At 60.4% G+C, this 10,409-nt stretch overlaps 1 protein-coding gene across 1 annotated transcript in view; it reads left to right on the forward strand.

Moving 5' to 3' along the window:
* The first annotated feature begins 1,858 nt into the window (after positions 1 to 1,858).
* PIEZO1 (piezo-type mechanosensitive ion channel component 1) overlaps positions 1,859 to 10,409 on the forward strand; it is a 27,559-nt gene continuing 19,008 nt past the window's right edge. Inside the window, exons 1-5 of the mRNA XM_010843994.1 lie at positions 1,859 to 1,961; positions 2,061 to 2,258; positions 6,732 to 6,854; positions 7,864 to 7,921; positions 8,044 to 8,182. Coding sequence (XP_010842296.1) covers positions 1,859 to 1,961; positions 2,061 to 2,258; positions 6,732 to 6,854; positions 7,864 to 7,921; positions 8,044 to 8,182 — 621 coding nt within the window. The remainder of the gene's footprint in view (positions 1,962 to 2,060; positions 2,259 to 6,731; positions 6,855 to 7,863; positions 7,922 to 8,043; positions 8,183 to 10,409) is intronic.

Here is a 10,409-nt window from a genome sequence, read left to right on the forward strand (position 1 = left end):
CCCAGCTCCGCATGCCTTGTGGCCCCACTGGTGGCAGAGGAGGGGGCTTGGGTGGCCCCTGCCCTTCTGGTTCTGGTCTGAGATCCTTCACTGATTTCTGGGACCATTTATTCTTTTATTTTGGTAAAATATACATAAAATGAAGTTCACCATCCTAACCATTTAACTGATTTAGTTACTTGACCGCACCATGCAGCATGCAGAGTCTTAGTTCCCCAAGCAGGGATGGAACCCTTGTGCCCTGGGAGTGTGGAGTCTTGACCAGTGGACCACCAGAGAAGTCCCCTCCTTAACCATTTTCAAGTGGATGGTTCGGTGACATTAATTACATTCTCAGCATCGTGCAGCCGGCACCACCACCTCCAGAACCTTGCGTCTTCCAGGCTGCAGCCCTCATCATGAAACTCTGACTCCGCCTCTCTCCACACCATCCCTCCAGCTCAGGGTTGGTGTCAGAGCCAGGAGCTCCCCTGGGCTGCACTAAGCTAGCCTCCCTATCACGGGCCTGTGCACACTGTCAAAGGGGCTCAAGTGCTTGTCCAGCGCTGTTGTCCCTGGCGGATCAGAACAGGAACACCTCAGTACAGAGACCAGCAGGATGCACCGTTAGGAGGAAATTTACCTGGTCAGATGGGTGGACATCACCTGGCTGGTGCTGTGGGTGCAGGGGGCAGAGCCCAGAGGGTAAAAGTGCGGCCCTGGAGAACAGAACAGAACGTTAGAAGCCTTTGCCATAAATGCTCTTCCCTGGTCTTCTCGGGCCAAATCAGATTGATTTTTTGTTTGTTTTTTATGCAACTGTGTAAGTGTGAGCAGTTTTAGGCTTTGACTGAGCCGGTCGCTATGGCTAGTATATCTCGTGGAAGGAGGCAGCTTCATGTCAGGGTGCTCCGTGGAGCAGGAGAGCATGGTGGTGTCCAGAAAGGAAGACTGCTGATCAGAGTTCAGGGTCGCAGCTCTTCCCATATGGTTCTCCAGGTTACCTTGATGCTGGGGTGGTTGGAGGGCTTGGGGACTGAACACCCAATCTGGCCCTGCTGACTGCTCTGGGGAGATGGTGTGGCCAGGTTCAGGTCAGCTTGTCTTGGCCCAGGACGTCCAGAGGGCTGTTAAGCGGAGGTCCAGCTATTGCTGGGTTCACGGTCCCCACCTGGGAGCCTGAGGGGTGAGAGTGGAAGTGGGATAGCACCCCTGGGAGGCCAGTCTGAGGGGGGGGTTACCCTTGTGCCACTCTGCTCAGTCACGATGACAGGGCCAAGACGCTGGACTGTCTAGGGGTGAGATTGGGTCTGTGGTGGGTACTGGCACCCGCATCTGTCCACTCTGTCCTGGGCTGGTTGGGGGGTGGGTGGGCAGGGCCAGGTCACTGGGGCCACTTGCTGGCCGTGGATTGAGGAGTGGAATGGGCAGAGGTGGCTCCAGGCCAGGGGCCGCTTTCAGGGATACCAGTACCCTCTGGGCTGGTAGCCTGGCTTTCCTGGCCCAGCTCCCTCTCAGGCCCCTGGGAAAGGCTGAGAGGGCTGGTTTCTGGGTGATGAGCCCCGAGCTGGGACACTTGGCATTTCCCCAGCCTCCCCAGTCCCAGCATCCGCTGCACTCTGTCAGGATGGCGCTGGGGAGGCTTCCGGGAGTGAGTTGTGGATGCATGCATGGCTTGAAGGGGTCATGCCGTAGTTCCCCTGGGAGACGTGATGGGGGACATGGCCACGGCCCCAGTGGGTGCACCAGGGTGTCCAGGAAGTGGAGGTCGGGCAGGAGGGAGGAGATTTAGAGAGCTAGACCCCAAAGTCAGCCATGCTGTATGTTGCCTGGGGACGTAAAGTCTTACAAAGGAGAGAAAACAAGTGGGGAGGTTGTCATGACCTCCGTGTTGGCCCTGGGGGCGGGGGGCAGCTCTGCAGAGCGAGTCCTGCTACATGTGCAGCATGAGGGCCCCCTGCTCAGTGTAAACAGAGCCTGTCGTAGGTCAGACACAGGGCTCCCGGGGCAGGTGACTCGTCCTGTACCGAGTGTGGTCTCTCCCATGTGGAGGGAGGTGGGCAGCCTCCTGGGGTGACAAGCACCGCACCTGTGGCGAGGAGGCTCGGGGCAGCGGCTGGGGTGTGGGGCTGGCTGTTCTCCCTTGCCAAGCAGCCCTGATGACTGTCCCGTCTCCTCCGCAGCCTGCCTGTTCCGGGTCAACGCGCTCTCCCTGGTCTACCTGCTGTTCCTGCTGCTGCTGCCCTGGTTCCCGGGCCCCTCCCGGCACAGCATCCGAGGTAAGGGTGGGTGGGGCTCGGGTGGGGGTGGGGGTGTGGATTCAGGGGTCTCAGAGCTCTTTCTCCAGATGCCCGGGGCAGGGGAGAGTTGGGCCATGGCTGAACCAGGCAGGGGTTATGTTCTCTGTGGTTGAAGAGCCACTGGTGAAGGATGAGTGGTCCTAGGTTCGTTTTTCATGGTGGACCCTTGGCTGTTTCAGATCTCTGTTGTGACCTCATATTGCAGGGCCGATGCCGTGTTCCTCCGGCCATGGGCTGGGCCACCTTCCTGCCAGGTCCCTCCCCTGACTCCTACCCAGTCCCAGCACTGACCTTGCAGCCCATCTGCCCTGAGCAGCTCTGGCCAACCCTTAAGTCCAGCCACCTCACCAGCGCCCCTGCCCCACTGTGGACTCAGGCTCCATCCATGTGTGCTCGGTGCTCTGTGGGGCAGTGCTTTCCTCTGACCACCTTGTTGTCAGGGTAACTGGGTGCCCGGCGGTCCCCACCTAGTTCTGAGCTCCTGGAGGGTGGCCTCTGAGTCCACCAGGCGGACAAGATGTGTGGGAAAGCCTGTCAGGGTGCCTTTGCCCCCAGGGCAGTCTGTACAGTGAGGCCCAGAGAACCGGCTTATCTGAGAGGGGCTGAGAGTGGAGAGGATCCCAGAGTAGGAGGGCGCCCTGCCCCCTGTCCTGTGGAGCACAGACAGGTCCCTGTGAAGGGGAACGCAGACCTGCAGGCTGACAGCACGAGGCGCGTGGTTGAGGAGCCCCTTCAGGCCGGAGTCCCACCAGCCACTCTCGGGGTGCTTCCGGGTCAGTTTTTGTCCTGGCTTTTCAGTAAGGACAGGTGCTGTGGATGGCTCTGTGCCCCATGGGCAGGGAGGCCCTTAGGTTTCCCAGGGTGAAGAGAGATGCCCAGGCTTAAAAGAGGGTTCCCAGGGAGCACATTATCAGTGGTGTGACCCCCATCCCATTCCGGACAGAGGTCATGGAAGAATAGCCTGGCAGGGATCACCAAGACCGCCACAGGGAGCCAGGCCCACACCTGCTGCCCCTGGGAGGTGCTGGCGGCAGGCTGGCCGCCCAGGGCCTCAGGTGTGTCCTGTGGCTGCAGAGACCACCTCATACCCAGCAGCCACCTGCAGGTCCCTGCTCACAGTCTGGGGGTCAGAGTCCAGCATGGGCTTCTTGGAGTGAAAACCCAGGTGTCACCAGGCTGGTCCCTCCTGGGGGATCTGGGGAGAATCTGGTTCCTGTTTCCAGCTCCTCAGCTCGGCGATCCTTCCCCATCATCCAGGTTCGCAATGGCTAGTTGAACATCACCCCCCATCACTCTGATTGGGCCCTCCTGCCCTGTCTCCATGGTTGGGACCCTGGAGTGAGACTGGGCCTGCCCTGGGTGGGGGTGGTCAGGAGCAGCCCTTGTTTAAGGTTAGCTGCTTGGCACTCCTGGTTCCCCTTTGTTGCATCAGGGAATGTTCACAGGGTCCCAGGATTGGGGCATGGGTCCTCCTGGAGGGGTGTCAACCTGCTTCCCACAGGGTCACAGGTCCCCCTCCCCGGCCTGTGGTGTCTGGTCAGACTCTCTGCTCCCATGGGCACTGGTATGGGGGGGTCCTGACCTTGGAGTGCAGGGAGAATTCAGGGAGGGGTCCCACACAGGTGTAGGGCTGGGAGCCACGGGGATCTCCAGGCCACAACCCTGTACAGCTGGCTGTCCCAGCCCTTCCCCAATCCGCAGCTTGGGCCAACCTGGGGAGACTGCGGGCAGTCCAGGCCCTCCCCTCCTCTCCGTGGACCCCGTTCCCAGGGTCTCAGCTCTCAGCTGTTTGTTCCATTGTATTTCATGCCCTGCAGTGATGGGGAACACTTTCTTCTAATTGGCGCTGGAAGAAGCACAGGCTCTCAGCCAGGGCAGGAGTCCAGGGTGGGGAAGGGTCAGGGCACTGGGAAGACTCGCCTGCCTGACCTCCCTCTGTCCATCTGTCTGGCCTCAGAGGCCCTCAGGGTCAGAGAGCCTGCTGGGTTTTTCCGGGTGGGAGAGAGGAAAATGTGAGGCCCATCCATGCCTGAGTGCCTGGCCACAGGGTCACAGTCGTGTTGCAGCTGGGCCTTGGCGCCAGCTCTGGGTGGGAGGTCTGAGGCTGCCTGGGTCCCCTGTGGGTGCTGATTCCTGGCTCTATTCTCACGTGGGTGTCAGCTTTACCCCAGCTCCCTGTGCTGGCCAGAGACGTGTCCATTTCAGCGCATCCTCAGGAACCTTCCAGCATTTCCTCGGTCATTTTGCTGGCACTGTGGGCCACGTGCCCCAGCAGAGCACAGCTGCAGCAGAAGCTTCAGGGAAACCTGAGGGTCAGCTCCTGTGACCTGATTAACAGGGACTTGAGGGGCCAGGCCCTGCAACTGCTGTCCGGAGAGGGTGACTTCCCTGGAGCCCTGGGCTCTGCTCTGACTTGGGGGCCGTGGACGGGAGGGTCTGGAGGGCAGACCTCGTTCACGTCACAGAACGGCGCCCCAGGAGAACCCAGTGCTCTTTGGAAGAGGGGATGAGAGGCTCTGTTGTCCTCCCGAGACCTGTGCCCTCCTGCCTTTGGGCGGACAATGTGCCAGGCGTGGCACAGCAGATTCCCAGGGCCTCGAGCTCAGGCTCTGACCTTCTCTGGCCCTGTCCCTCCATGCCCCCCACCTCTGGACCATCCTCCCTGTGATAGGGCCTCGGATGAGTAGGGGACTCCCCTTCCCTTAGCACCCTTCACCCAGTTCATGTTGGGAGGGTGAGGTCGACCAGCAGCTCACCATGGTGCCAGAGCTGGGCCCAGGTGGGCACCACACTCACAGGGGTCCTAGGCTGCCCCAGAACAGGGTCATGGGAGTGGGGCTGTCCTGGAGTGTTTGAGTACTGAGCGGTCAGATCAGGGAGGTTTGGGGCTTGAGCCTCAGTGCCCACTCTGGTCAAATGCTCTCTGCACCCCGACAAGCTCCCTCTCCTCCACGCCTGAAGCCCCAGCCTCCCAGCCCCATTTCCTGCTTCTCCAGAGATTCTGGCCTGAGCGGCATCCTGGATCCTTCAGAAGGAAACACTTCTGTCTGACCCCTCCCCTGCACGACAGAGGTGGGGGTCGCCTGCCCACCAAGGCAGGGCGCCATCCTTCCACCACGCTTCTTGTGCCCTGCAGGCCTCACAAGACCAAACGAGTGACCCCAGATCTAGGGGAGAGGCAGGCAGGGCTTCCAGCAACTGCAGTGGGTGGCCCAGGACCCACACACACCGCCCCACCCTCTCAGGATCCCCACACCAGCCTGACTGCCCTCCACCCTCTGAAGTTAGAGCTGCCTCCCGGCCTCACCCAACACTGCTGTCAGCCATCCTGCTACCCTCTTATCCTCCATCCATCATTCCATTTATCCACCCATCCTCCCACCCACCCATTCACTTATATATCCATCCTCCACCTGTTGATCCATCCTTCCATCCATTCACCCACTGCTCTATCCATCCATCCATCCATCCCCATCCATTAACCTCTCTGTCCTCCTATCTATCCATCCCATCTTTCCCACCATCCTTCTTCCCATTCATCCATCTCTCCATCCTTCCATCAATTCCTCATTTACCCATCCATCCATCTTCTCATACATCCAATCCATTCATATGTCCATAATCACAGCTGCCCATCCATTTATCCAACTTCCCATCCTCTGTCTTCTCATCGACCTTCTGCCATCCATCCCTTCTCTAATCTATTCATTCATCCATCTATCATCTCCCATCCATTCCCATGGTACATCCTCTCATCCATCCAGTGTATCCTCTTCTCCATCCAGCCATCATCCATCCCTCCGTCTGTCCCTCCATCTGTCCCCCATCCATCATGTGAATTCCTGGGGTACAGTCACCTCTGGAAATCTGAGGCTTTGTTCTGTGGGCAGGTTTGATAAGTCGTGTGGTTGAGTGTCAGACAGGGTCTTCCCTGCATGGTGCATGCTTTCAGCCCACATTGGGGGTGAGGCAGTACCATGCTGCCAGGGTCAAGTAGCAACACAGATGTTTGCTGGATACGTGACCAGACCTGAAGGTGGCCTCCGGCCTGAGGGGACCTTTCCTCCTGGTGCTGGCTCTGCCCCCCATGTCCCATGCCCCAAGTAGGGGGCGAGACTCAAGCACTGGCAGCCTGGGTGTGCTGTGCTCCACTGATTCCTTGTTGTATGACTGTGGGCAAGTGACTTCACCTCTCTGTGCCCATTTCTTTGTAAAGTGAGGTCACAATAGCTCAGGACCATGGGGCGGCTGTGAGTGATCAGTGGGATGGTGTAGGAGGGGTGTGCTGCCTGAGTTCTCTGCTGACAGACCCTGGGTCCATGCTAGGCTGGTGGACACAGCCTGGCTCAGGGCTGACAGCCAGGGCTAACTGGCCTTCACTGGTCTCCGCCTCCCTGTACTCCCACAGGCTCAGCTGCATGCTGGCCTTACCCCTGCCCACTCTGCCTGCAGGTCACACTGGTCGCCTCCTCCGAGCCCTGCTGGGCTTCAGCCTCCTCTTCTTGGCAGCCCACATCACCTTCCAGATATGCCTGCATACTGTGCCCCGCCTGGACCAGCTTCTGGAGCCAAACTGTGAGTCACCAGGGGGCCTGGGGGGATGCTTGAGGGCAGCAGGCCTGTGGGAGAGCCAATGGTCTCCCTGAGCTACCAGAGGGCCTGGGCAGGGTTGGGGAGCCTCACACTCTTCAGCAAGGTCAGCCAGCCTCAGGGGCCACCCTGCCTCACCCAGGCTTTGTCTACCTCTGAGTGTCTATCCACTATTTATATCCAGTGCAAATGGGCCCAGGTTAACTGCCCCAGTAACAGGTGGCCATGGGGCTGGGCTGAACATCAGCAACACCAAACTGAGCCTGGCATCTGGCTCACTGGACAGCCCTGGACTTCTCAGGCCCCACCTGCTCACATCTTCCTCCTGAGCCTTTGGAGGCATAGAGACTAGGCTGGGGGGACAGGGGTGCCAGCAGACCAGGTGAGCTGCCTGCCCACCATCCTGCACCCTTTCAACCTGTGGACAGAATCTCCAGCTGGCACCCAGCCCTCCCACCTCCACTGACTCCAGCACCCCAGTGTGCAGATGACAGAGCCCTGGGGTCCCATCCCCACTGCTCGGAGGAGGGGTTTCCCACCTCCATGTCCCGCCTGGATTGTGGAGGGCAGGATGTCCCACCTGGCTTCCCATTTTCATTCTGTGAAGATCATGTGTCTCCTGCAGCTTAGACACTGGAAGTCAGGTGCCTTGAGGGCTCTCTGGTCCTGGTGGCTCTGAGACCAGGTTTCCCATGTGTGCCCCCTCTGGCTCCCAAGGAGCAGTCAGCCTTGGCCAACAGACCTGAGAGCCCTGCCACGGCCACACAGCGCCCAGCTGGGCTGTGAGCCCCATTCCACCAGGCAGAACTAATACGCCTCTGACCTACCAGACTTTCCCTGGCTGGGCCTGTTTCCCCACCAGCATAAGCAGCATTCTTCAGCATCCCTGGAAACCTGGGGGCCTGTGGCTTAAGGGCTTCTGAGGGCCTCTTGGCAACGAGAGGGTTTCTTGGCACCCATCTGCCTGACCTGGTTCCCCCGCCTCTCTCTGCAGGCAGCACCGGGGACGCCATCACCTGGGACGCCATCTCCCGGCTCACTGGGGTCACGAGGTGAGAGTCCTCAGTCTCCCTCAGGGTTTCCTGGGCCTGAGGTGGGGGCCTCCAGCTCCTGGGGTGCCCCCACTGGCCCCAGCCCCACTAAGCCCACCATGGGCTCTCCCTGCCCTCTACAGGCTGGACCTGAAGGACATTCCCAATGCCATCCGCCTGGTGGCCCCTGACCTGGGCATCCTAGTAGTCTCCTCCCTGTGCCTTGGGGTCTGCAGGCGCCTCACGAGGACAGCCCGGTGCAGCCAGCACGTCCAGGAGCCGGTGAGGGCTATGGGGCACCCCAGGTCCCAGCCGTTTGAGGACTGTTGTACGTCCTCTTTCTTTCTTTTCTTTTCTTAAACAAACGTGGACATTTTAGTTGTAAAAGCCTGTATGTGCCCACCGTGGAGAGACGTGACAGCAGCGGAGAGGTCAAGTGTGTGTCCCGCGGGGCACTGGCATCGCAGCGCACGGTCCCAGAACGTGCGGGGGCTACAGGCAGCATCCGCCCCAAGAGCTGCTCCTGAGGAGGGTCTTCAGGGATGCAGGCCACAGGGAATCAGTGGTGCTGGGAGGCCGTGTGTGGCCGTCAAGGAGCACCTGGGGACTGACGGATGGACAGACAGATGGATGTTTGAGGATCACCACCCACAGCAAGGGCATCGATGGGCTTGTGGACAAGGCAGAGGCTGTGTCGGCAGGAGGCCTAGAGCAGGGCCCTGCATCAGAGTCCCACCCTGGGTCTTTCCTCTGGGTCCTCTGGTTAAAGGCTCAGCTCTCCTGTCCCTGCATGAGGGCTGTAGTCTTGAGCCCCGTTTGGGTCCTACACTCGGCCTCGGCCTCTGTCAGTAGGACCTGGTTTCCAGGGTTGGGTCAGGTCTGTGATATCCAGGGAGGGTCCCTGCCCAGGAGGTGGTGGGGGACACAGGCTCACACCCTTAGCCCCAGTGTCCTCTGGTCAGGCTGCTGATGCTAGTGGAAATGAGGGCCTCAGTCCCCAGAGAGGGGGCCCTTCCTGTCACAGACTGGGGTGGGGCTCAGCCTGCAACTGACTGCCCTTCCCCTGAGTCCTGGGGGGCAAGGCTGGCACCCCCATTTCACAGAGGACATGGGGCCTGGAGATCAAGCAGCTCTTCCAGGTACTTGTAGGGGTCGAGTGGGGGCTGGGGCAGCCCCTTGACTGGCTGGCTCCCTCCATCCCTATGGCGTGTGGCACTGGCAGGCACAGGGCAGCCTCTGGTTTCCTCGTTAGCAGAGCCAGGGCTTCCAGGAACAGCTCTGACGGGAAGGAGCTAGCTGGTTCCCCATGCCAGCCCCCCACTCCACCCTGCCCATCGCCCCTCGGACCTCAGAGCAAGGCATCACAGGCACCCAGCATTTAAGGTCTGAGCCAGAAGCAGGCATAGCACCCCTTGCGGACGACCCCACCTGGCAGGGCCATAGTACATGCGTCTGCATACATGCACCCATCCCAACTTGGCACACGTGTATCCATGCCTGCCCTGCATTTCAGACGGGCTGCAGTGAGGGGTGCGGCCTGGGGGACTGGCCAAGGCAGGCTGGACGCTGCTAGCGGCCCCCAGCACCTGTCCTTTCGCCCAGCAGCTGCTTCTGTTCTTCCCACACCCAGAAGCGCTCATTTTCCACGGCAGCTTTCCCAGAGCTGGGGCCAGGCTGTGGGTGGAGTGAGCTCAGGCCTGGCTGCTGTGCCTTCTAGGGCTGACCCCCCACTCCCGTTCCCGGACATAACGAGCAGTATGTCCCTGGGTACCACTCTGACCCCAAGGCTGGGCCTCCTGCCCTGCCCTGTCCCCTCCACACTAACAGATATGGCCCAGCAGCACTCCCTGGGGCCTGCCCAGCTCCCCACCTACATTTGACAGGCAGAAGACAGATTCAGAGAGGTTAGGGGGCTTGCCGAGGCTGCCCAGTTGGGAGATGTGGTGCTGGGGTGTGACCAGGGCTCCTGGCTCCCCCATGCTCTCAGCCTGGACACCGAGGGCTGCCTCGGCCAGGACAGGTGAGGCACAGGCCAGCGCCCACATCTCAGGTGGAGACCCAGGGCCTGGACTTCTGACACAGAGGCTGTTCTTTCTGCCTCCCTCCAGCTCCCCAATTCCACGAAACAGTCTGTTCTGGGAAACCTTGAGGCAGGGCCAAGGAGACAGACCCTGGTGGGTCTCCGTGCCTGCGGACAGGTGAGGCCAGTAGGGCTGGCCAGGGACACCCAGGAGGCCCACCTCACTCTCCAGACGCCCCATGGGCAGCAGAATGAGAGCAGGCTGTCCCCTGACGCAGTCTCCCCTGACAGTGTGACCTGAGTCCCCCCACCCCCAAGCCTCCATTGCCGTTCTTATAAGGAAGGTGCTGTGGGCCAGGAGTAGGGTGTGGAGCTGCTCTGTGACCATAGAATAAGGAGCACCTGTGGTCCTGGCATGCGTCCACTGGGGACACCCACTGGGGCGCTCTCAGGCCAGGGGCCTGGGGCACAGATGCATGAGCCTGTGGG

The sequence above is a fragment of the Bison bison genome, unplaced genomic scaffold (genome assembly GCF_000754665.1).
Source record: "Bison bison bison isolate TAMUID 2011002044 unplaced genomic scaffold, Bison_UMD1.0 scf7180017864192, whole genome shotgun sequence".
In the NCBI taxonomy this organism is placed as follows: Eukaryota; Metazoa; Chordata; class Mammalia; order Artiodactyla; family Bovidae; genus Bison; species Bison bison.